General features: G+C 40.2%; 1 protein-coding gene across 2 annotated transcripts in view; it reads right to left on the bottom strand.

The window, feature by feature from the left end:
- Positions 1-26,231, bottom strand: part of FAM171A1 (family with sequence similarity 171 member A1) — an 87,138-nt gene that overhangs the window by 21,578 nt on the left and 39,329 nt on the right. Inside the window, exons 2-4 of one of the 2 annotated variants that reach the window (XM_021387212.1) lie at positions 15,290-15,517; positions 10,653-10,745; positions 4,847-5,005 (exon numbers count right to left, since the gene is read on the bottom strand). In XM_021387212.1, coding sequence (XP_021242887.1) covers positions 4,847-5,005; positions 10,653-10,745; positions 15,290-15,517 — 480 coding nt within the window. Of the gene's footprint in view, positions 1-4,846; positions 5,006-10,652; positions 10,746-15,262; positions 15,518-26,231 lie in introns of those variants that run through there. The other variant, XM_021387213.1, reaches the window with a different exon arrangement.

Here is a 26,231-nt window from a genome sequence, read left to right as displayed (position 1 = left end):
AGTTCACAACCACCAAGACGCACGTACTTCAGATTTTTCCAGAATCAAGTGAAAAATACTGAAGATAAAAAAAATGTACAATGCAAAATCTCCTGAATATATTTTTGAATCTTCAATTGCTGTAACATAATAAATACAAGTATCACAGCAATAATTACAGCAAAAAAAAAAAAAAAAATCTCAGCACATTATTTGTATAAACCTACATTACAACACTCAAATATGCAAGGACACTGCAAACATGATTGCTCGTGTTTAAGAATGCCACGACACATTGTTTGGCCTTCTGCTGAGATAAACCAAGACAGATTATTAGGACATGTACTATTATCTTATGTATGCAAGATAACGATTATTCTTTATGTTTAAACTGTATGCCAATGGACATTACTTCCCAACACATGATTTAAAGAAATATTCTAACCCTTCAGCTATGTAACCAAAGGAATTGATGAGAGGAAAAAATAAGGAAAATATATGTATTTATTCAGGGGAAAAAAAGCTTCCGGTACTGTTTAAAACCAAGATCTGGAGCTCAAAGCAATAGTAGTGAAGACACGGACCTTCCAGTTCTGCAAGGGCTTGAGCCCACCTGAGCTCACACTGCTGCTAAAGTGGCTGCCTGCCTGCAAGCGCTGCCCACAGTGGTTGTGCAGCTGCCAATCCTGCCACAGGGCTAATCTTTGTCTGCACCTGAGGAAAGGAACGGGGCTGTTTGGTTGATGGAGAGAGATGACACCCTGCCTGTAATCCTGCCACTTTATTCCAGTGTAAACTGCCCGTAAAAGCACATTTTTGCCCAGCACTCATTTGTTCATCAGCTACACCAAGTCACAACAAGGAACACACAGCATCTCAGTGTCGGTCCTCACCAGGACAAACACATTCTAGACACCAGTGGGAAAGCACTAAGACCTTTACAACACCTCCTAACAGACAGCTTGTAGGAATGGCCCTTACCAAACTGGATGTCTTCCAGTGACAGCCAGCTCACCCAAGTAAGGACACCACCAGGAAAGGGCAGAAGGAGGTAAAAAGGAGGGCAGAGGTGGCAAAAACAAAAAAAAAAAGACAGAACTCCTCAAAACCACCAAGACTTTTAAATTCTTTGAATTTTTCTAGAGGTACCGAGCTGAAAACATGGGAAATAACCACAAGTAACTCTGCATGTGGTTTATTTACTACAGCATCTACTCTGGCACGTCTTTCCCACATTTCAAGGATAGTGTTCCACAGCCGACAGGCCAAGGTGGGATGGCACACCCAAGGGCACAGATCTGCTTTGATCTCCTATAAGCTGAGGGGCAGGAGCATGGCTTCCAGAGAGCCTGAGCTGCTGAGAAAACAGGAGCATGAAGATGGCCATATAAGAGAACCACAGAGGTAACAGAAAAAAAAATAGAAAATAACATTTGAGAACTCAAATACAGAACAGGGGAAAGCTGCTAGCCTATCCATGCATGGATATTACGAGCTTCAACAGTGCATGGTATCGCACCCCTACAGCCATACAACATGAAGCAGACAGAGTAGAGGGAACTGGTGGGAAAAGTTGTTCCTTTATTCACAATTATTTAATACACTGCCTCTCCGTGTACCTGTAACAGCTGTCACATTGATGCCTGTCCCCAAGTCACTGCACACGGGTCACTGATCTTCTCAGGCAGTACTAAAGAAATAAATTCCTCTTGCTAATTCTTAATCGCTTTCTAGCTTACACAAATTCCTAATGACAAAAGTGTAATGTTAGATTTAGAAACCTTTACATTAATATCTAAAACTAGGTTATATTTTATTCTGTACTTATTTTTAGATAAGGAAAGTTTTGAATTTTGCTTTCATTCTTCTCTTGATAAAGCATACCTGCCTAATATCTGTAAAACTGAATATCCAGCCCAAAAAATGCATCCTGATGGTGAAACACTGCTTGCATCTTTTTTACCTAAGGAGCACTGATACTCTGCTGTATACTGGGCTGAAGTTATATTAGGAGAAGTTTCTGAAATCCAAGGATCTGTGGCAAGTAGGAAAAAAATCCTTCAGTTTGCCATCTTGTACAGTATGTAAATGTTCATTAAAAAGATAAATTTGTCCCCTTTCGGTTGTGAAGGTAAATTAAAATCAATGCTTATGAAACTCTCACATGCTGTAAAAACTGATGAGGACATGCACAGATTAAATGGGAATGGACTTCAATAAATGTCAGCCTTCATTTATTTGTTGCCATTTTTGACTTCTGGTGACCTGTAAAGAGCTCTAAAAAACATCAGAGGAAAATCCACTGTGACTCAGACGTGACACCCTACAAACCCAGCAGGAGCAATGATAATTAGCCAGCTTTGTCCACTGTTGCATGGAAGGTTTCACTCAGGCTGGTCAAAAGGATATTTTGTGAAACCATCCTACTGCTCTCCAGCTGGTGACTGCTACAGACAACAAGCTAACGCTATATAAGCTTAGCACTACATTCAGTAACATTGTTTGAACATTTATGTTTGGAACATGTTTCTTCACGCAATGAATTTTCACTGGCCCATATTACTACTTCAGCATCCACTTACGATTTTGTAAAAACTGTTGAACTCATAGAGAATATGTTTTAGTTAGAAACACTGTAAGGTCACTCTGGATAAATACCAGCCAGAGAACTGAGCTGATTTAAACAAATGAGAAGACCTCTCCCAAAGTCTACAGACTTATAAATAAACTGGGAAAGAACACAAGAAAAAACAACTGTGTGGAGGGGCAGCATTCAGCAAAGTTGGTTAAGAGTTCTACAATTTTTCATGTTTTTCTTCGTTCTTCAGAACAGAAAATTTAAAAAAATCCCCAACAGATGATCTCATTTTTTATTCCTTCAAAAGTTTTTCAGGTGACATCTTCACCATGTCACTCAGAGATATGAAGAAAAAGAAGTCAATCCAAGGTGAGAACGTCATAGTTTAATGTTTCTACAGCTGGAGAAACTCCTACTAAAAATAGAGGACCTATACTGTAGTGCATATATGAATATATTCATAGTTTATGCTGTTCCATAGCAGATGCTACAGTATTCAGAAGATAACACTCTTTAGAATCTATTAGAACCCGTTTATTTGCCACTCATTTTGGTCTTTTGGCACATACTTTTAATTGAAGGTTAATAAAGCTCAAATCAAAGGCATCCATGCTCAAAAAGAGAAGATCCCTTCATAGACGGTATATACAGAAGACTAAAAATGTAGGGGTGCATTAAGCTGTTTTGTAGGAGGCCAGGTGGTAAAACAGGAGGAAGACGATGCCCTAGTTGTGCAGTTCCTACCAAAACTGGTATTGCCAAAATGTCACTGAATAAATGTGGGAAGCTGGTCTGCATAGCACTGAGAAAAGCATTGGGAGAGAGGAATTCTCCACACATTATCAACAGTTTGCTCAGTGGGTTTAGAGATAAAAGGAAAGGAGGTGAGGAAGTAGACAGAGAGAGGAACATAAGTACATCCCCTCCCTTTAGAAAGAGATAAGAGATATTAGATGATGTCTGAGTACAGACAGCCAGAGAAAACAGAAGGTTGAAGATGAGAATGAGGAAATGACAGGTGAAGGGATAGGATGAGATGTACTCACTGAAGCAGACACAAAGATTGGAATAAGGTAGCAGACACATTTCTAATTGTAATAGAAAATGAGATACTCAGATATGTACAAAGGGAAGGGGAAGTTTATTTTTGCTTGTTGTTTTTCTTTTCCTCCCCCTGAGGGAAAACTAGAAAGCTCAGTCACATACCCTTTACTCGCATGACCTAGCATTCAAAGTCACCTAGATCAAAACATCACAAGTAAACGTATCCTGAGAAACAGCAGGGAGGGACCTCAAGGGGATATTTAGCCTGCTTCAAAGCAGGCTCAGCTATGCCTGTGCCATCCTGACAGGTGATTGTCTAACTCAGTCCAACAGCCTCAAGCATTTGATTCTACAGTTTAAACAACCCACACCACAGCAAGGTTTTCCTGATCGCAATTGCTTTTGCTGCACTGGAAGTCCACTAATTTCTTTCTAACCCAATGCAGCCACAGAGAACACACAGTTCTTCCTTTCACAGCAGTTGAAGCATTTCAAGCCTTCTATGCCCAATTCAGCTATTTTTCTTTAGCCTACACAACACCAATTATTACAGTCAAGACTTAATGAGAAGTGCAAGAAGAATTACAAGCAGTTGCAATCACAAAAATGTATTGTGGCTCTGAATTTAATACAGTTTGTACTTTCACTTTGGTGCTATAAGAATTGGCTCTTTTTTGGCTGAAGCTAGATTCAGAAGTATTTTAAAAGGCACTGAAACAACTCTTAGCTGAAACAACATTATCCAAACCTTGGTATTTTGGATTTTTATCTCTTTTTATATAGAGATTGAACAAGAAATTTTATCACATCCTCAATTTAAATTCTCTTTTTCTCCTTCACGTTAATCTATTTTCATATGTGCAAATGCAAAATGACAAATTCAGAGACTTAGCTCAAAACTACAAGTGTAACAAACTTCTCTATCCTTCTAAGGCCAGGGAACCTTCATCTGTGTTATGCAGTTATTCCATTTAGAAGGAACCTTGCTCTCTGTCTTAATTTAAACAACCATTCCTATAACTACAATTACCAGCAGGAAAAACAGCTGATGTCAATACCACATGAATTCTGTTCCATCGAAACTGCTCATTAGAACAGCATTTTGACAGAGCAGTTGAACCAACAATGCCATCCAAATTTTAAAGAATGTTTATTGTAACAGGGCATGGGAAAAATTACGTGGTCAAAAGTTAGTTGTTTCCTGGACCGACATGAAATCAGAGCAAAACCGAAGTGGTGGGTTACCTGTTCCATTTCCATCCAATCCCTGCAAATAAGGGAAACTGTCCACTTCCCAGGGTGAACTGGCTGCAGTCAGATACGCTGTCAAATCACTATAACTAGTGTTCTCTGGTAATTTCACAGATCTTCTCTGAAAGTGAACTTGTGGCTGAGTCCGTGTACCTAAAAAAAAATAAATTAAAAATGACATTATATCCGAGGTGGGCTGAATATTTTGGAGTTCATGTTTATGGAAGCACATTAAGAGGTTTTTTTTTTTTTTTTTCTATTACAAGTTAAAATAGCTTGAGAAGGACAGACATACAAAGGCTATAGTGCACATGGAGGAAAACCAGTACTTTTATGTTTATTTTGCAATTGTCATTGTTTGCCTAGAAGCATCTCTGAGGAAAACTGTTAAGGCAGCTAATGTCAGAAGCTTTTCTGAGTATGCTATTTCCTTGGATCACCTCAAATTTAATTTCATGCTTCTTTTAATAAACGTCACTGAAACTAAAACGAAATTCAGAGGTGATGTATGTGAAAGCTCAGAGAAGTATCCAGTTCACCATTTTTGTTTACATTTGGTCTCTCTTGAAATAGCAAGATAAATTTAGTTTGTGCTCTTTAAAGTGAAGTTCTATGAAATGACAATTCTACTTGCAGTCCCAATTAAATTATGTAACTTCTGCACTTTAGTTTTACATAGCTTTGGCTATGTACTAGATAGCAGTCACTTTTTATTTAAACCACTGGATAAAAAACATTCTTTTGACAAAGCCTGGGTGAAAACAGTTTCCATACTTCCCCATGCAATGAACACATCTAAACAGAAACAGATTACTTAGCATGTAATTTCTCATTTTTCCTTCATCTGGTACAGCTTTAGCATTTTTTTCAAGGTTGCTAGGTGTTAATTGGGGGGTCTTTACTGTAACAAGATTTAGGACTGCTTCATGTACTATTTCATTTTAAGTCTCATTTGAATCCTGGGTTATAAAGTCAATGGACTTTTCCAATGGATGCTTACCATTAATACTGTTTAGCAACACACAGCAAGACTCCATCTGCAAATTTCTGTGTGCTACATGCAAATTACTTTTTAAATCAGAAGCTATTGTATTCTCCAGAGCTCACTTTGAACACTCAAAGAACACTCCCCCAAAGCATAAAATCAAAAGGCTTTTTTCCCCTTTCTTTGCATTTGACAATGTGGTTCAAATAACTCAAAACAGTTTTGCTTCTTCTTCCCTATTAGTCTGAGATAGCAGCTTTAGGTTGTGTGTAACTTCACTGAGATAGATTAAAGAGCTTGACTCAACTCCCGAAATTTGCAATTGCCAATCTCATTAGCCAAGTGATCAGCATCTTTTCTTGAATTATTTTCCAGCAGGATTTCTAGCAATAAGAAAGAGACCAAACTTCGTATTGGCCAGCAAAAAACGTCTAGCTGGCAGGCAAGCATCTCCAAAGAAGTGACCGTTATTTAGCTGTCCTTTCTTTGGTAATTCTGCAGGAATAAGCTGCAAAGCCTTTAAAAAAAAATCTGAAACTTGGAAGTATTTACAGAAGGATTATAAGACAAGCACTAGTCTTAAATGTTTAAGATAGTCATTGAAAAACACACCTGTGAAATGGGAAGAAATCTCTCTTAGCCAATGTCTAGGTTTAAATGGAAAATGACAAAACTCTAAATGAACTGACTGAAGTGAACTTGGGGAAGACTCATCTCCCTCCTGCTTTACAATATCATAACAGTTTGCTGTACCTAGGGACATAATTGTTCAAACACAGAGATCACCAACCGCGCTGCTGTGCAGGCTCGTAAGTCCCATACTGATAAGCATCCATAGTAACAAAAGAGAAAAAAAAAATACAACAAAGAAAATAATATTTTCACTATCTGGTCCATGTAAAATTTTAGTATTTTCTGCTGTCTAAATATCTTATTAAGACAAACTACTTGAGTTGCCAAAAACTGACATTGTATTTCTGAAGATCCAAGTAGTTAAGCATTACAAACAAAATAACTGTTGTTGAAGCCATTAACACAGTAATTTATGGGCAGGCTCTGGAGTTTTCTATTAAAATTTTGTTATTTTGTAGCACTGGGAGAGCCATGAGCTCCCATATTGTAACTACACACGGTGGAGAACTCAAAAGCAAACCTCTATTTCTTGAATTCTACAGACAATGCAAAGTGTTCTCATGGTGTCAATGGTTTATGGGCGTTAGGCCTGATTCTGTGACAAAGGGGACAGGGGACCCACGGGCCCACATCCTGGGAAAAGGGGAAAGGGGAAAAGGGTAGGGAGATGGCCCTGAGAGCAAAGAACAGCGGCAACAATCTGAGGAGAAACAAACTAATTTACTAAATAAGATATCGGAATGCAAAACAACACACTATAATACAATATAATTACAATTTAAGCTGATAAATCCAATACAGAGAGAGAGAATGTCCCAAAAATCAAGGTAGGCCTTACTCTACTACCGACGATAAGACGGCTGGAGAGCGAGGTGCTGCCAAGACGAGAGACAGCAGAAAAAGGGACGAGGTCTCCTGATCTGCAAGTTTTTATACTGCGAGCTTTTATCTTTTCCCTCCGGCTGGAAAATGGTAACAGAGGAGCAAAGTGCCGTGGGGAATGTAGTAGTCCTTCTCTTCTGAGAACCAGGTACATTCACTACATGATGTTATGATGTGGAGTACCAATAACCGAAAATCATAAAACCATGACACATGGCTAAGTCCCAAACCTGACAGGAAACTTGCACAACACTGGATTTGGATGTAAATTTTAAGGTGTAAGCTACTCAGAAATAGCTTCCTGTGTAGATAGCCTGTGCTTATAAATACAAAGAATTAGTACAGAACAACTACTTAATTCACATCCCAGATTAACAAGCTCTTTGATATTGAAATGCCCCAAGGAATCTGGTTCCCTTCTATGAAGCTAAGTCCAGGATGTTAGGCAAGCCACTCATCCTTTGCATCTTGCTCTTCCTTTCTCTAAAAATAGGAACAAAGATATTCACCTCTCAGCGTCTCCCAGATACTTAATGCATTAGGTGTTTAGAAATCTAGGTATTACAGTGAAGACTACCCAAGCAGGGCTTTCTTTCCTCCAAGAATGCTGCCTTTCCCTCCAGCATACTGCTATGCCATCACCACACTGCTCCCATCCCCCAGTTGCCTTCTCTCCCTACACCGCTAGAAGACCCACTAATGCAGCTTGAGCAGAGGACATAGGGCACATTCGAGTTTATGATTGGGAATAGACTTGTTGAAGGAATCATAAGTGGTAAAACACATTTGTGCTGACCAGATTCTTGTAACAGAGTACTTCTCAGCAAGACAACACTTACCATGGAGAACAGGTCAATATTACAGCCTTTATTATTGAAGACACCTAATTTTGACTCACAAAAACAAAATCACACCCAAACAGACTTCACTATAAAAACGGCATGTGAGATCCCTCCACTTAGTCAGTGCTTTAAGGGAAAGGACTTTGAGCACTGATCATATCTGCTTTAGACATCCTCTTGCCAACACATCAACCATGACTTTAAAGCTGTCATTTCCCATTTTCCAGTGCACATCTCAAGGAGTTCCCATAAGGCATCCCCTGCCACGCTGGATGTGCACGTGGTACCACACTGGTAGCTGAGCTTCAGACTAGTGAAATACAATCAATTAATGCCCTGATTGCTCATATGTCACAGACAGAAAGAGGGTACCAATATAGTTCCCACGCATTGAATGAAGAAGTTCAGCTCTTCACTGTGCTGGTATTAAATAACTTAATGACCCAGGGCTGGCAAGCTCTATCTCCTGCAATTACAGACAGGATGCAGCAGAGGATTGTAAGGCCATCATGAAAATGAGGTTGGCTGCATCAACACAAGCTTCTCAATTGCATAATAAGTTGCTTACTTGATTAATTATTCAAAAACAACCAGTAACTTACTGTACTAGACATGCCTTTCTTTTCCTTTGATTGGTGCTTCCAACACCAGTGTTCCCAGTCTGTTCCTAGTATAATAAGTCCTGTTTTGCTCTCATTCCTGCACTAAGGTGTCTCCTGATCAACTCTTTTGCAGCAGCTTGAAATAACTGGGAAACAAATTGGAGAAGTTATAGAGAAAAACTAGGTCACAAGGATTTTGGATCAAGATTAGAGAGGCTTCATTCAAACGCTGGTACAATGTCTAGGCTGTCTTTCATTTAGGTTTCATCATAAGACAATTCCTAAGAAAAGGAGTGTGGGTTGGTACCATGGAATAGTTTGTACTGTGCAAAAATGGGAGTTCAAATTCCAGTTCTTAGAATATTCTGGGTAACATTTTCTTCCCTTATTTTCTTTCCCTGTTACACCATCATAATCAGTTAAATTATTCTAATTTAAATATACCTTAGATCAACTCATGGGAGGAAGCAAGATTACAAGGAAAATATTTCAGAGTCTTGCTTGGCTGCTAAATGTCCCTTCTTGGCTTTTGTCCCCGACTTTTTTGGTTGTTTTAAGAAAGGAGATTGTAAAAATGAATATTTTTCTTTTAAGTGCATTGTGTAATATTAGCACATGTGCATGAGAACTAAGTATTTACTTAATTTTGTTAGAACACTATTAGCAAACAATGTTTCATGGTTTGCCCAGTGGAATCCCTTGTGATTTAACACAGCCCATTGTCCATCTAATTTATTCCATTAGAATATATGAACCACAGTTGCATTGCTCTTTAGCCCTTCCTGAGCATTCCAGCAGCTACGTAATTTGTTTAGTGCTTTTTCAGCTTCAGTCATATCTACTGCTCTCATTAATGAAAAGCCTGTTGTGTCCGGATGGCTTCTATCCATAAAAATAGATGTTAGGAAGTCATAATTGTATTATACTACCTCAGATAAAATAAGGTTATCTCTTAGTATTATTGAAGGTGCTATTCCCCTGTTCATTAACTATCTGCTAGAGTTTAATATTGTTAGTACTCATAATGCAGGTGAATAAGACAGTTTATGCCCAATTAGGAGTGTTCACAGGAAGGATTTCCCTTTGTTTTGGCTCATTAAGGTATCTCTAAAAAGTTCTGTTCTTTTGTTAACAGACTTACCTCAGCATATCAGGTCAGTTGAGCTAAGTAAGGTGGATCCCTAACAAACCAGATGAACATTTTGATGATCTACTGTGTAATTCAGAAGATGCACTGTGCTCATCTGGCTGATACTACAGTTTCTTTCACTTCTGTGTTTGGCCTTATGAAAAGGGAATCCAGATTTTATTCTAATAATACAGTGGGTTTCACCGTAATATGTAGGATTATAGTCAGTCTGCTACGGGATTCACAGGAAGTAATTGAGGAAAGCAAGTTTACACATTAGCAATACATATGTGAGGTATTTCCAATTTCTCTATGCCCCTAGCATTCACAGCAGGAGATGAGAAAAATTAAAATCAGAGAAAATTCTTAGACAATAAGAACACCAGAATATGTTTACTGCAAGGTTGATTAGATGAAGTTAGATGATCTAACATCTAGTAGATAACAAAAGAAATTTAATCTCTAGTTCTCAAATGGCACACTGAAGTTCAAGCTTGTTTATTACCAAGTATCTTGAATTCCCTAGTCACAGCAATTAGGAATGAATTTTGCTATTAATTGATTCAGTAAAACCATCCCACAGAGGAACGCCCCTCAGGGAACTCATAAGAATTCCACATAAAATGCTATTCTCACCCACAATATAGTTCAAAAAGTACCAAGTTGGCACCTTTTTTGTTTGAAATAGCATTTCAGTTTCAATTCCAACTTCCAAAAATCAGCATACCTTGAAATCCTGAGACTATCTGGACTACATCATCATAGACCATTAGAGTAGCTGAGCGTTCAGGAAGAAGGCCAAGACTCAGTGAAGAGAAGACTGTGGAAGAGAAGTGGTTTAAGTGAGATATATCTCACAAACAAAACTCAAAAACAACAGAACACACTATTTTATTTTGCAAAAACAGGCAACCCAAACTAAAAAACGTCTTATATATATGAGAGAAACCACATGCATTTACTAATCCAAATAACGTCATGCACAGCAGCTTGAAGTACAGAAGGGTACAGTGGAAAGCATGGTTTCAGGTTATAGTTCTCAGCTCCACAAAAAGACTCGTCATTACGTAAAGATGAGTGAAACACTTACTGAGTCTGACTGAATTAATTTTTCTGTGAAATTGCATACTTCTTACATCAGAAAAATTTTAATGAAACTTAATTTATAAATACTTTGAGATGCTTACATAAAAAGTCATAAGGAAATGCAAAGTATGGTGAATAAGTCTGAATAATTGGCTTTAAAATACAGCACGTCCTTACTGAGTCACTACCCACACTACAGAACCTCTACATATAGCAGAACTAGCGTCATTCCTCACGTGGTATGAAAACAGATAAATGGCTTTGCTGCAATAAATCTGTGTGCTACTGGATATGGACATTCCTTGGAAGGTGGGTGGGTGGGCATAGGTGTGTTGGGAGGGTATATACACATACATGCCCAGAAAGTGAAAATTAAGATACAAAGTCATTCCAAACTTTCCAAACCCAGACTTAGTCACTGACAACATCTGAATCATCACCCATGAAACATGTACCTATGAACACGGAAAGAATTAGATCTCCCTGTACTTCATGTATGGCTTTCAATGATAGAAGGAGAGAAGGAAATTAATACAGATTAGTCATTTTTGATATCTGGGCACTATCCCATATTTGCACCTGCGAAGTGCTTGTTCCATGCTGAAGTGACCACAAACTCATGAAAACATTTCCAGAACTGATGAACAGAAGAACAGCACAAGTTCTTCCAATTGTCAGATGGTTTTTAAATTTCCTCTTGGTGAACATGCCTAACTTCATACAAGAGACCATACAGGCAATCACCAACGGGATGAAATTCAACAAGGGTAAATGCCGGGTGCTGCGCGGGATGGAGCAGCGCTGGACACAGGCACAGATGGGAGCCGAGTGGCTGGAGAGCAGCTCAGCATGAGCCAGCAGTGTGTCCTGGCAGCCAAGGGGCAAATCCCATCCTGGGTTGCACTGAACACAGCACAGCCAGCTGGTCAAAAGACGCGATCCTCCCACTGCATTTAGCATCGGCGTGGCCTCACCTTGAATTTTGTGTGCAGTTCTGGGCTCCACAATATAATATAACAAGGATGTTACAGCCCTTGAAATTGTCCACAGGAGGACAACAAAGTGGGTAACAGGGCTGGAAGGCATGGGCTGTGAGGAGGGCCTGAGGACACTTGGGTTGTCCAGACTGAGGTGACGTCATTGCTCTCTGCAGCTCTGGCACAAAGCCGTGCCGGGGTGGTTCAGACTGGATGCTGGGAATAATTTCTTCACTGTAGGGTGCTCAAGCACAGGAACAGGCTTCCTAGCATGGTGGCTGGTGCCCCACACCCGTCAGCATTCAAGAGGCATTCAGACAACACCCTCATTAATACCTGTTGGTTAGCCCTGAAGTCCTGATGGACTCTGATGTGTATAGGGCCCTTTCACCTGAACTATTCTAGCATAGATGTTAGAAACAAAAGAGAGACTGCATTGTTACTGCAATTACAGCTGAGAATTTTCTTTCAAATGCTCTGCATGTGAAACACCTATGCAACATAAGTAAGGATGCCTAGTGTAAGTAGCACCAAGGCCACAAGTACGAAATGTGTTTCTCTTTACTTCAATAACTTAATTTGTAAGAAAGCTAATATAACTTAGACACCCTGGGGTGCTCAATACAATAAACCATGCCAACTCCTTATGTTTACACCCCACTATAATGCATAGATAATTCCTAAACTTCCCATGGGCTTTTCTGCACAATCTTTTCTCAGCATGACAAAGACAGGAAGTCATAGTTTTTAAGACCAGAAGGACCACTGCGATGACCCAGTCTTACTCCTGTGTAATAACAGCCTTTCCTGAATTACAGCTTCAGATCCAAAGCTGCACTTAGTTTTTCTACATTATGTTTTCCAGTTTATCTAGTTTTTTTTTTTTTATTTATTTTTTTTTAAGAAGTGCCCAGTGGTGAAGAATACATCACAACACCAGTGTTTTAGCAACTAATTACAATGGCTGTAAAACTGTGTGTCTTTTTACCTACTGAAATTTATTGACCATCTTTTCATTCAAGTCCTGCTGGACAGAAGACGTTTCTTACACACCTCCTGTTCTCTGTGCAGGTGCTGGTGGACTATGACAAATCACCCCAGGTCTTTTCCTATGCTGAACCAAATAAATCAAGCCTGTGTAAGTCTTTCCCTGAATGCCATTGGGATTAATAATAGTTGCAATTTTATTTTCTTTCAAATTATTTACAAAGAAAAATCTATGCGTAGCCAAGAACAGATAGAGGAGCACATCCTCCATCACGAACACTTCAACAACTCAAGTGATGTTAAATTAATGAACTGTTAATAAGTGGAGTCATGGCTCTGCTGATAAATAGTTTAACGGAAAAAGAGATCTTAATCTTTTCCTCCTACCATTTATCATTATGTAAATAAATAATCCTCCTGCTTAAGTGGTAAAGAGCTAGTAATTATTTTGGTTGATACGAGAAAAGTTTATTCATGCTGAACTACAAGGACAGTCCTTGACGTTAGGTTCTTAAAGCGACCACGAGATCAGTGGCTGCACAGTCTTTCAGCGTAAGATCATAATTAATGTATATTGCCTATGATGGAAGAATTGTGATCCCTCAGGAAAGTACTATTATAGTGCTTTAAACATTACCACCCTACAGCTTTCAAAGCTACTCCCACTTGTGGTTATCATTTCCACATGGAGGTGGTAGAAATAAATCCCTATATATTTAATGTACCACAGTGTACAGGATGGCACATGAGCTTAAACCACTGGTGTGGGTGGAACGCTGCTCAGAAGGGCATATCTGGTCTGTGGGACGATGACTACAAGTACTGTTCTTTTCAGGAAATGAAGATCCTGCTGTAAGTGTGTGCCCAGGGTGTATGCTGCAGAATCGAGATTTAAATGTGCTCACTGTTCCCCATCAACAAACCCAGATTAAAACCACCAACAAGAAAACTTTCCATTTTCAAAACCACTCTGTGCTACTTACAAGCATTATAGGGGTGCATTTAAATATAAATAGTAAGTTTGTTAAACGCTATAGACATGGAAGCTTTACAGTATAAAAATAACAGCCTAACTATTTGGGGTCTGAACTTTCACGTCACATTTCTTTTACAGAGTAATTCAAGAAACAAACCCATTAAATCAACATGAGAAGTATCAAGTTGAAACTTGTTGTTTCTTTAATCAAAGGAAGGATTAAGTTTAGGGTAGAGAAAGGATTCTACTCCCAATTAAATCAATGGCAAATGATCTGCCAGTTTCAGTGAGGGAAGATTAAAGGTGAAAGGAATCTATTTTCTGAGTAAAGCTCAGATTTCAGCTGTAGAAATAAAGATTTTGTGGAAACTGAATATAACTACAGTTCTTTAATCTTCAGTGACTTACCAAAACAATACCATGCTTGAATCCCTTCCCTCAAAATCAATATTTAAGGAAAAGCAACAAGCAAAAAAACCCCAAATAATAACCATCAAATTCCAGGCTCGGGAAGAATACACTGTGTTTGAAAGATCTATGGTGCGAGTGGGAAAGATATGAGACTCAGGGCAAGAAAAGGTTACTGCATGCTCTAACCATATTGGATTGTGTGTTAAGGAGTATGTTAAATAAACTAGGAAGCTACACTTCATCTTATTTAAACAGTAAAAAACATCAAGAAAGTTTCTAAATAGAATAAGGTTGAAAGGGATCTCTGGAAGTCACCTGCTTCAACCATGCATGGGGTTGTCCAGTTGAGTCCTGAATATCTTTAAAGATGGACAAAGTTTTGAGCCATTCAGACAAGAAACATCATTTAAGTATTATTATTATAATACCTGCCTGCTGATGAAATTAATCATGTTAATTACGTTAGAAAGAATCTTTACATCTGGATAACATAACTGCAGATTTAAACTGTCCTGTGGGACATGGCCAAGAACTGAGAGTCCAGGGCTGTTTTGTAAACTACAGCACAACTGTTGTTGCTACACCTTGGGAGATAAAAGAACTAGTATATCACAGCTGTTGAAACAGAGCACTTAAAAACAGAGTTCCCCAAAAGAAAAAGATCTGGAGTAGATTTATATGCTCTGTGGAGCTGTAAGAGCATCAACAGTTGTTTGAAAACTGATGTATCAAGGACAGGTAGGAGGAGAGTGGATCTCTGCACAGCCCTGATGCCACAGCTTAATTGAGGAAGGAACTACACATTTCTGCAACTCACGGATGTTCTTCCTCCCACCCAGGACTGCAAGCATTAAAATATATCACAGAAAATTATAACTTCCTTTAGATGCAAAATCTTACCTCAGAACAAAAATAAAGATCTCTTACCAGGCAATCTTACAGGTTTCCATGGTGCAGAATTTGGCACATAGGCATGTTTACTAGCAGTCACTATCAGCTGATTGCCCAACTTATACTGAAACTTGAGGAAGGCAGTGCCATCTGCTCCTGAGGTTCCAGATGCAATGGAGATCTGGTTGGTAAAAATCTCAATGAAGGCTTCTGTTACTGGCTGATGTGTGCTGGCATCGCTCACGTGGACTTTCAGCGTTACTTCTGTAATGACAAACAATCACAGCGATCATAATCAGAGCAGCTTCTGCAGGAAGCAAAACTTAGGACATGATATCACAGCAACAACTACCAAGACATGGAGCTCACTGCTAACCTCTAAGACTTTGGTGACAGTATGGCCTCTCTTCCCGACCTGCAGCTCTCCAATTCAGGCAGCTGCTCTTAAGAGATACTGCAGGTTCTGTCACGAGGCTGATCTCGTGCTGTGACCCTGAATTACTGCCCTACTGCTAACCTTACCTTTGAAGACATGTATGTTGCTCCTATTACCCATATGCAGTTGGCAGCATACCCCAGTGGCAGGCAATACTCAGCTGATGATGACCACATGTCACCTCATGGTAGCATCCTAGCTAAATGGACATGCTACCTAACATCATACTGGGCACAGCTGTGCCTCTGCTCCAGCTATCCCACACCCCAGAGGTGAGCAGCCCACCTGGGGTGAGGAGAGGACACTGCTGGGAAGTGAGCTGTGTTTTCTCACACCTCTCCCCAGAGACATGTCTCTCTGGGCAGCAAAGGAACAGGCCATTTGCTGTCACGAGGAGTGAGCAGAGCCCAGGGGAACGCAGGCTGTGACACAGCCAGAGATTTTGAACCTTCCAGCTAGCAGTAGGCTTCTCTGCTGATGCCTAACTAGGGCGTTGAAACCCCACAGGATCAGCCCCTTATCTTCAAAACAGGGCAAGACCAGGTTGGATGCAGAGTGCTACCAATGGGCAAGAGAGAAGCACCTCCCCTGCCTCTCTGTTCACTTGCCTTCCTTCCAAAGGGGCAAATACATCACAGCACCTAGTGTCAGAAGAGGGAAGCAGATCTCACAAGTGAATCATCCACCCCCACGCACAACTGGAGAGTGTAAGTGGTGGAGAAGTGATTGTTAAGCCAGTCAGGAGTATCATACATATTGCAAGCACATAGTCAGAAGCCAACACAATGAACTACATTTTACTTGAGTAACGTACTCTTTTCCCAGAAACTAATTATTTGTTTAAATGTTTCCAGATGCACAACATTTGTCCACTTTAAGACACTCCTGTGATTAAACCATACATTGTGTCACAAAGCTTTTGTTACATAAAGTGAAGTGGCTTGAGCAAGATGGTCCCCCAGAAAGGGAGCCTCTATATTGGTGATATTTTTCTGTCCTTTCAATAGTTCCTCTGTTTTATGCTGTAAAGTAGCAGCTGTTGCCTCTCCAATAGCTACGACTTCAATGTAATGCTGTGTTGAAAAGACCCAGCAATGCTCTAATGGCCTCAACCAAACCACTCCTAAGATTGTTTCCTCTATGGTTGCCCCTTTCTCCTAAATGAGTACCTATCTCCTTTCTCTTCTCTCCCACTCTCCCAACACTCTTGACCTTGCATTCACCTTTGGAAATTATCTTGTTCTTGCATGAACTCTCCTCCCTCAGTTTACTTCATCCCAGAAGGTACTGGATAATATTTTGCAAAATCCCCATTTTTCTGTGTTGTGGAAATGCGGCCACTAACAAGTAAGATGTTCACACTCCATGCACAACTCTTTTCTTCATGTTCTGTCCAGAAATGAGAGCATGACTTCATTTTCATATGTATTTAGAAACACATTAGTTTCTGTGGAACAGTACTGGCAGTGAAGTTCTATTATATTAATACTGCATATTAGGGTATTAAGAAATTATTTTCATATAAAACAGCAAGACATGACATCAAGAACAATGAAGAGCTCAACAAAAGCTAGGTTGTGAATCTCAGTAGTGAAATGACACAGCTGAGTAAGCTGAGAAACATAACACAGCAATATAAAATTTAAAAAAGGACATCATGGTCTAATACAACCCTTCAAAATATCAGCACCTCTATCCTAAGGGCATTTTAGCTTTAAGGATATTGGGTCCTTTAATAAGCAGAGATCTTCTGCCTAAATCCTAGAGTACAGAAGTATAAATATCAGGCAGCCCTGAACAAACACCCCATTAGAGAAATTCATCATCATCACAACCCTTGCCTTAGAGCTTGGCAATGGATAATACCAATTTGGTGGGGATCAGCATGAAATACATTTTAGCTATTAAACATTCTGGACTTGTTCCCAGTTTTGCATTTAGTAGTCAAAGAAAACAACATATATTGAAAAAACAGTGTACATACACTGGTGAACATGTACAGAATGCCCCCTTAGCAAACTTGCTTGACTACCAAAAAACTTGTGGAATTTTGTGCATATGAAAGGAAGTCACAATAATAAAAGGAGGAATTCATATGTATCTATGTATTTATAAATTGTACATGTATTTACAAACATTAAAACAAAAAGCAATACAAGTTTTTATTTTCAGAACCCATACGAACATTACACTCAGATCTAAAGCCAGAGCACTACTGTGTTAATATTTTCCAGAACAGATGTGGCTAAGAATAATGGGTCATGTATTAAAAGAAAAGCAAGGGAGTAAGACAAGCTGAACACCATGGTTAACAATCTCAGTAACACGTAAGTTAGCCTTTCCTAAAACAACCACACATAACAAGGAACCAAGGAGCTATCCTGCTCTCTCTGTTGAAGAGTAATCAAGGAAGAAGATTAGAAATAACACAAGTTTCAAACCTATTTGATTTCCTATAGACGTGCAAAATTCTAGAATAGGAATCATTACTGAAATTGATAAAGTGATGAAGAGTGATAGCCAGCCACGAGTATCTCCAGGAGGAAATTCATTTCTCCTCCATCCTCTAGCTCCTTATATAAAGGCATCAGACTGCAACCATCTCTTTCTGCTAAGGAAAGACAAAGTCTCCAAAATGCTGTTTCCAAACAACAGTGATGAAGGCTAGAACCTGAGATGTCTTGATGTCCTGCTACAAGATCACTAGGGCTCTTTCTCCTCCTCTTCTATTTAGACTTTTTTTTCCTTGAGAGAAGAGAAAATCCTAGCAGCTTGAACAGCTCTACCTTCTTTTCATGCATTATCTTCACTGACGTACACACAAAATGTACATAATTTGCTTAAATTAACATTTTCTCTCACACAGCAGCTCCTTTTCTTATCTAATGCGGCAGTGAAGTCATGAATGCTGAACCTGCATTATCACAGTGATTCCCACAGCAATAGAATGACCACAAGCTTCAAACTGAGAAGAAATTGTTGAAGAAAACTCTCTCTAAAACATTGACAGTGTTAAGAACTATCTATAAAGAAAGATTACCATGAAAACAAACCTCCACAGTAAGCCTCAGAACTGTGATGAGGCAGCTTTTTTTTTTTTAAATAACAGGAGGTACAAAGAAGATGGGAGCAGAATAAGAACAGAAAACGATCTAAGATCACTCCGACCTCAGATTAGTATGGAGATCTTAGACTGAAACGTTAGTTATACTAAAGTAAGTATTTAATTAGAAAAAGCTGTTCAGAAGACTCATTATTAGCTAAGGCATAGAGTCTTTAAAATATCCGGCAAACTTTTCAGCTGGTGCTCTCTACAAAATGGTAGGGATAAAGCATTTGAGTTTTACAGAACACCATAGCAAAGAGCTCCAACAGAGTTAAATACACATGGATTCAGAAAAGGACACATACAGTAAGTGGGAAACATAAGGGAACTCTCAAAACATGAACTACTGAAGAAGAGCGAGCTTAATTCTTCTGCAGCATTATATAATCACAAAGTGGTTTGGTTTGGAAGGGACCTTAAAGTCCATCCAGTTCCAGCTTCCCTGCCACAGCAAGGACACCTCCTGCCAGCTCAGGCTGCCCAGGGCCCCACCCAACCCGGCCCTGAACGCCCGCAGGGCTGGGGCACCCACAGCTCTCTGGGCAGCAGTGCCTCACTACCCTCTAAAAAAATTCCATACTTACATCTAACCTAAACCTATAATTTTTTAGTTTAAAGCTGTTGCCCCTTGTTCTGTCACCATACTCCCTGATGAAGAGTCCCTCCTTTTAGGTTCTGGAAGGCCACTATAAGACCTTCTCAGAGCCTTCTCGTCTCTAGGTTAAATCACCCAACTTTCTCAGCTTTTCTTCGTAACTGAGGTGCTCTGGCCTCTGACCATCTCCACGGCCCTCCTCTGGTCTCACTCTAATGCGTCCATATCCTTCATACGTTGGGGGCCCCAGAGCTGGATGCCATTCTCCAGGTGGGTGCTCATGAGAGTGGAGAGAGAGAACTGCGGCAGTGTTGTGCTTTCCATTACTTACTAAAGCTGAATTATTCAGTCCTTAACTTCAGAAAGAGTTTTGCTTTTTGCTCATAGGGAGGTCTTGGCAGTAGGAGGCATATGCCCGGTGCTGGTGTTTCTTTGCCATGCAGAAGATGGCTGAGGTAGCAGATGACAGGCTGGTGAATCCACACAGGGCAACTCTGACCACTCTCATGCCCCGGACATGCCAGCTGCATTCACAACAGGCTATTCCTGAGCTGATAGCTCTAATATACCTGGTTCCTGATCAGTATGGTGATACTGGGACTCTTTCGGACCTGAGCCGTCGTGCCTGTGGTGCCCTATAGGCTCCCAGTACCACTTGGGCTTGCGTAAGTAGAGCCAGCAATCATCTGCCACCACCAGTGCACACATGTCCTTCCATTATACTCTTACAGAAGCATTTCATGTCCAAGGCAAGAGCTGGCTGTGATCACTGCTCATTTCCACCAGTGAACATACCTTGTCTGAATGGGCAAAAACAATGCGTGTCCCTGTCTAGCACTGCAGGCAGAAACGGGCCACCTACAAACATTAAATAATTTGAGTCATCTGGAAAACCATGCAACTCTATCTTTGAGAATTTCTAAACAAAGTGGGAAAAGCAGATAAGTGCAAATACAGCAAATACAGGGTTAAATCCCATGAAGAGGTCAAGGCTGCTGCTTGTACGTGGTCAAGCAAGTAACTCTAGCCTAAACTCCTTGTATTTCTGTCTTCCCTCAGCAATCACATTCTATTTGTTTTCCAAATGACAGCAAACCAAAACTGCCAGTTACAGTGAAAAAAAGTTGCTTAAGTGTAACTGCTTTCCTAGTACTAAATTTATTGTCAGCCATATTAAGAAAACCGGCATCTCCAAGGTTATCATTTGGGAAAGTGAAATAAAAGACCAAAAAAAACCCTTCCATGTTAGCATTGTAATGCAGAATCCCATCTGTCCACTTAATCTGATTTCTGAGATTTTACTAAGTGTAAACTTTCTCTGAGCAATCAATCCCTCCTTCGCCATCTGCTTCATGAACCATGCTGCCTCCCCTGAAACACAAGTAACCTTAAGGCAGCTGCTTTTGCAGTCACAACCCCACTTCTTGAATTCTCAATCCCTCTTTGTACCGCTGTGAACACAGTTTGGGGATGACTTGCATAAGAACTGATATCAAAACTCCTAAAAAGTTAGAAAAACACTGCTTTTTCTTGTTTTTCAAATAAGCCAGTAACATTCTACAGGAAGAAAAACTTCAGTGATGGCACACTATCAAATCTCAAACACTGAAATAAACAGAATAAGCGATGACAACAACTGAGAATCAAAGATTACCATCTTACTTAGGTCCCAGTCTTGCAATCTGGTTTCTGCGCACACACTCCTCTGCCAGGCAGACTCTCCCTGATGTCTGCTGGACAGATGATCTCTTTTGGGAACAGGCTGACACAGGCAGCCGTTAACACTTATCTTTTCCTCTGGGGGTCCCCTATCCGTGGACAATGTCAGGATATTACCAAAGAAAGATATTCAAGTTATCTAGGTTTTGATTAGACAAAGAAAACTTCCTGCTCACTTTAAAAAAAAAAAAAAAAGCAAAAAAAAACACTCCAAACTTTATTTTAAATTGCGCTCTACGCTCTGTTTGAGCATGCTGGCAGCATGCCTGTTTTTGAATCCTACATGCCAAACGGATAAGCCTTTCTGCCTCTTAACCTCTTGCTCATGTGCAAGGTCACCCCCTCAGCCAAACAATAGGATTTTAATTTATCTAGAGGAAACCATTTTCCTAGAAAAAGAAGTGTTCCACATCCCCTAGCCACAGATGCCAACTCGAGCGTTTACACATCTTATCTTTTTAATGTCTTTTATCAAGAAGTCTCTATTGAAAAATGAACATCAAAATAGTAGCAAAGTACATTCATATGAGAAAAAAGACGTGTATAACATCCCCCCAGAAACAGACACTGGTCTTAACTGACATGGTCCCCTGAAAGCATGTTTATGTGCACCCCCTCAAACAGTAAGGTGGGCACACTTGTGGGACAGTCACCACAGCAGAACAGGGTCCGGTCCTGCAGAGAACTTACAGAACATGGCAAGGCAGAGCTTTCCCCTCTGCACAGTGACCAAGCTTTCATCAGGGGTCAGTGTCTGCCACCGACCTCTATGGAGCCAGACCACACCAAGGAAGGGATGCAAAGGTCTGCTTCAGTTAGTCACCTGTTTAGAGACACTTGACAGCTAATTTAACAAGATGAAGAGCTATTACATGGAATTATCACAGAATTAATGTGATTCTCTCTAACTGAAGAAGAGCAACATCAAGTAGAAAGATCTTTACTCCCCTCTATCCACAGCACTGGTCTAGCAAGGACCACATGACAGGGCTCTGTTCTTAGGTCCTAACTTTACAGATTTAGGAAACGGAGGGGTTCAGAGAAGAGCTATGTAAAAATCCAGGGGAGGAGAGAGCGGTTTTGGGACTGGCCATCGGAAGAACCCAGCCTCTTCATGCAGTGCAAGAGAAGGCTGGATCATTGTGCACAACATGGAAACTATAGAAAACGACAGCAAAGGAACTTCCAGACTTGCTGACAGAGATGCTGTATGACCCAGCAGCTGTAAATTGAATGTAAGCAAAATTCAAGTGCAATTTCTTAGTGGGAAGATGATTTGACATGAGAACAGTTTACTAGATGGCAGATTCGCCAGTGCTGAGAGACTATGGGAAGATTAATTTTCTTCTTAAAAAAAAAACAAAAAAACAAACATTTTTAGTTCTACATGTTTAAGGATTGTAATTGATGTTTAACTCCACAATTAATCAAATTAATGTTTAGTTCTAGAACATTCATAAAGCTAGACCAAAAGCTTGTTTTTGGTGATTCTTTCTAGCACTGCAGCCTGAATTTGCTAAATGCTGTTCTGCTTTACAGGTCGTGGGGAAGAAGACTATCAGTACAGACTTCTGCAAGCTCTGAGCATTTGTAATGTGAGATTTAATTACAGTTATCATATCTCAAAAGGAAGACATTTTTACCCCAGATGCATGACTGACTGATCTTATGTTTTTTTCCCTTCCACTGCTCTTCTTCAGAAACAGCAGAGATCTGCTGTACTGAGGGCTGCAGAGCCCATTCTCACAGCTGGAGCGGACAGGCCCCTCCATGAGATGCCTGACGGACGCACCTTGCTCGCTCCATCTCAGCAGACAGGTGGGAGCTGGGGGGACCACCTGCTCGCAGGTCTCACTTGAGGCCTTCTTGCCCTCCTCTGCAGCACAGTTTGATTCATCTGTATTTTCTTCTAACTTTCCATGCCACTACAAGTGCCTTGGGCATCACTGGCACAGCTGCTTATTCCTCAAGTGCGCAGGAATTTAATTTCCAGAGGACTGAATTGGTTTAGCCTAATTAAAATAACTGAACTCAATACTCAATATTCAAATAAAGCATAGTAATCTGATATGAAGGTCAGGCAGGTGCCCTACTGTCTTCTCAGGTTTAAAAATCTATTAAACAAAGCATTCAAAAATTAAAATTAATAAATACACTCATTTTTCTCAAAATACATTATCTACTAGTGATAACGCACACTTTTAAATAGAACTGTCACAAAAGGAACTCTGGTATAAGAACTAGAGCACTTTACACTATCTCCCATGACAACCAGGCTGCTACACAACCACGTACTCAAGGGGGAGGGAGGGGCAGCTAAAGGATAATAAAATAAAGACATTCATCACATGGGTGTCCAGCATTTGAAAGAGGATTTCCATATCCTGACCTGCTAGAGCCTAGAGTATTACCACTAAAATTAATTTCTTGTGAAAAAAAAGGTAGGAATTTGCTTTAATTAAAAAAAAAAAAAAAAGTAAGGGCTATATGCATAATGCCCAGATGAGACTCTGATACCCTATTGTTAAGTGATTAAAAAAAGCATTTATAATTAACTTGAAACTCACACGGCTATGAAACTCATGAATAGCAATAGTTGCATTAACAGGTCTGCCTTTGATCTCTACAGGAACTGTGCACGACACAAACTAATTTCATTTCCAAACCCTGTATTTCAGACATGGAATTATATAAAGATACTGTCATGCAGCGCAGATGGAAGTTGAGTTTCAAAGCTTTATCTTGCCACACGCATAATGCATTCTTTACAAGACCTGAAAAAGTAATCCCAGCATAAAAACCTCTCTTTTTTTTCCTAATAGAGTGCTTTGAAACTCTGTTTGGAGATCAACATGGAATAAAAAGTTCATGCACTGATATTTTTCATTTGCGCAGCATTAGAATTCTCCCCTGATTCAAACAAGCCCGCAGCCGATTTTGCAACATCAGCTCTGAGACATTTGAAGGATAACAACACACTGAGCTCAACTGCTGCACAGCTCCCAGGGATTTTAAACCACAGTTCTACCTACTACATCATCACCAGTTTGGGGAGGGGGGCTGAAAGGGCAGGCTCGTATGTGGTTGTACTGAATGGATGCGCTGCATTTTCTTGGAACGGCTTTTTCCTAATTCTATAAATAACAGCTGAAGAAAACAATTTAAAGCAGATGTATTTCATGTTTAATTAAACCTGTGCACGTGTAATGGGGCAGGGAGAGGACAAGCACTCTTATTTCTAATCTTAGATTTAATTTCTACTTATTTCCTAAACTTGTTGTGAATGCAAAGCTAGATGTCATTTTGGAAGAACGTATTTTTAGTTTTCTGCTGGTTTGTTTTTAACAAAGCACTACCACCTCTGACAAATCCAGCTGAAGGGACTTCTCTACCTACCAGCAGAGTAAGCTGCGTTCCAATTCCATCAGAGCACTCCACTGATGTCAGCTAATAAACCTACAGAGGCAAACTCCCGTGTTAAAATTTTATTACAATTTTATCTAGGCACTTGCACATTCTGTTTTTTTTCAAGTAACTAAACAGTCAATTTATATGCACTTCACTCCTTGAAAAGGTTATCCCCAGCTGGCACAGGCAGATGAAACAGAGCTGAAGCCACACATCCTAACAACCTATTGCTCCAGCCTAGCTGCTCGGAGCCCTAGGGGCTCTGCAGCTGAGGGCCAATGCACTGCAGAGCAAACTCTCCTGCCTCCACGGCACGCTTTTCCTCTTTCTGTTGTGTTGCCCTGCTGTCCCTTGGATCCGTCACTGTGCCAATCTTGCTTACTAACCCAGCACAGCACCAGCCTCACAAAATGAATTGCTAGCTGCCAGGTTATCAAACCCAACTGCTGAAGTGAAGTGGCCGCAAGTGCCAAAGTCAACAGACTGGGCAGATGCGGGGGTGGAGAGGCACCAGGTCTCCTGGCCAAGTGTAACAGTGGGGCAGAAAGGAAGGTGACCCCCCCCTCCTGGCTCCTCCGCAATGAGGTCACCTCGGCCGTACCACCAACTGTACTTCCACAGCCCGCCTCAAACTGCACCTACACGGACACTTTGGAAGGACACCTATCATTGTCCTTATTTACACACCCCTCTTGGATCAATACTTGGCATGAACAGATCCAGCAGATCTGTATCTGCATTAATCCCAGATAATCTATGGTTTATTACTTCAAGACTAAGGTATCTGCACCACTGCAGTAACTCCGAGCCCCCATAAGGACCGGAAGCTCCTGACTGTGACAGGAAAGAGCTTGAAATGGAGCAGTGAAGCCTTTCCTAAGGACTCTACGCAATATTTATGACCACTCCTGAACACCCGAAAGCCTCTACAGCCACTGCTGGTGATTCCTCCTAACCCCCAGAAGTATGCCTGCACTATATGTCTATGTGCTAGTGTGCTAGTTGCCATGAATTCTTTTGGTTTTCTTCTCACCATGGCAACGAGGATTAATTGCCCCACTTTGCCTATAATGAAGCTTTTGTATCTTCCAAAATTATTTCTTTTTTTCTTCAAAAATTTCTTCAAAATTAACTCCAAGTTCTTGAGATTTTTCTGATCCACACAATGTTTATGTATCTTCACTCAGAACAACCCAAAAAATTAACTTGTGACCTACATCTTCTAGATAATTAATAATGACTTTTCTTCTCATAAAGACTGCTCAGACATTGGAAAAAAATTTCCCAGGGAAGTGGTGGAGTCCCTGCCCCTGGAAGTGTTTAAGGAAAAGGCAGATGTAGTACTTAGGGATGTAGTTTAGTGGTGTAATATTGGTGGTAGGTAGATGATTGGACTAGATGATCTTAGAGGTCTTTTCCAACTTTAATGATTCTATTACATCAAATAAAACTAGGTCCCTACAGTTCCCTTCCTCCTAATACCACAAAGTCCTCTCAGCTTGACACGCAGCCATTTGTCATTGCCTTTTGTTTACTCCTTCATCCAATCTCAATCATGCAGAAGTAGCCTTCTTATCCAAGTCAATACATTCTTCAATTTAAAGTTTTTGAACTGAGCTGCTGTATTGTCTATATTTTAGCTGTGATGGCTGCATATGTATACAAAACGCAACAACTGACTCAGCAATCAAACCTTGTTTCAGTTTGAATTATT

The sequence above is a fragment of the Numida meleagris genome, chromosome 2 (genome assembly GCF_002078875.1).
Source record: "Numida meleagris isolate 19003 breed g44 Domestic line chromosome 2, NumMel1.0, whole genome shotgun sequence".
Taxonomy (NCBI): Eukaryota; Metazoa; Chordata; class Aves; order Galliformes; family Numididae; genus Numida; species Numida meleagris.
Note: the sequence above shows the minus strand (reverse complement) of the source record. Positions and strands in the feature narration are given on the sequence as shown.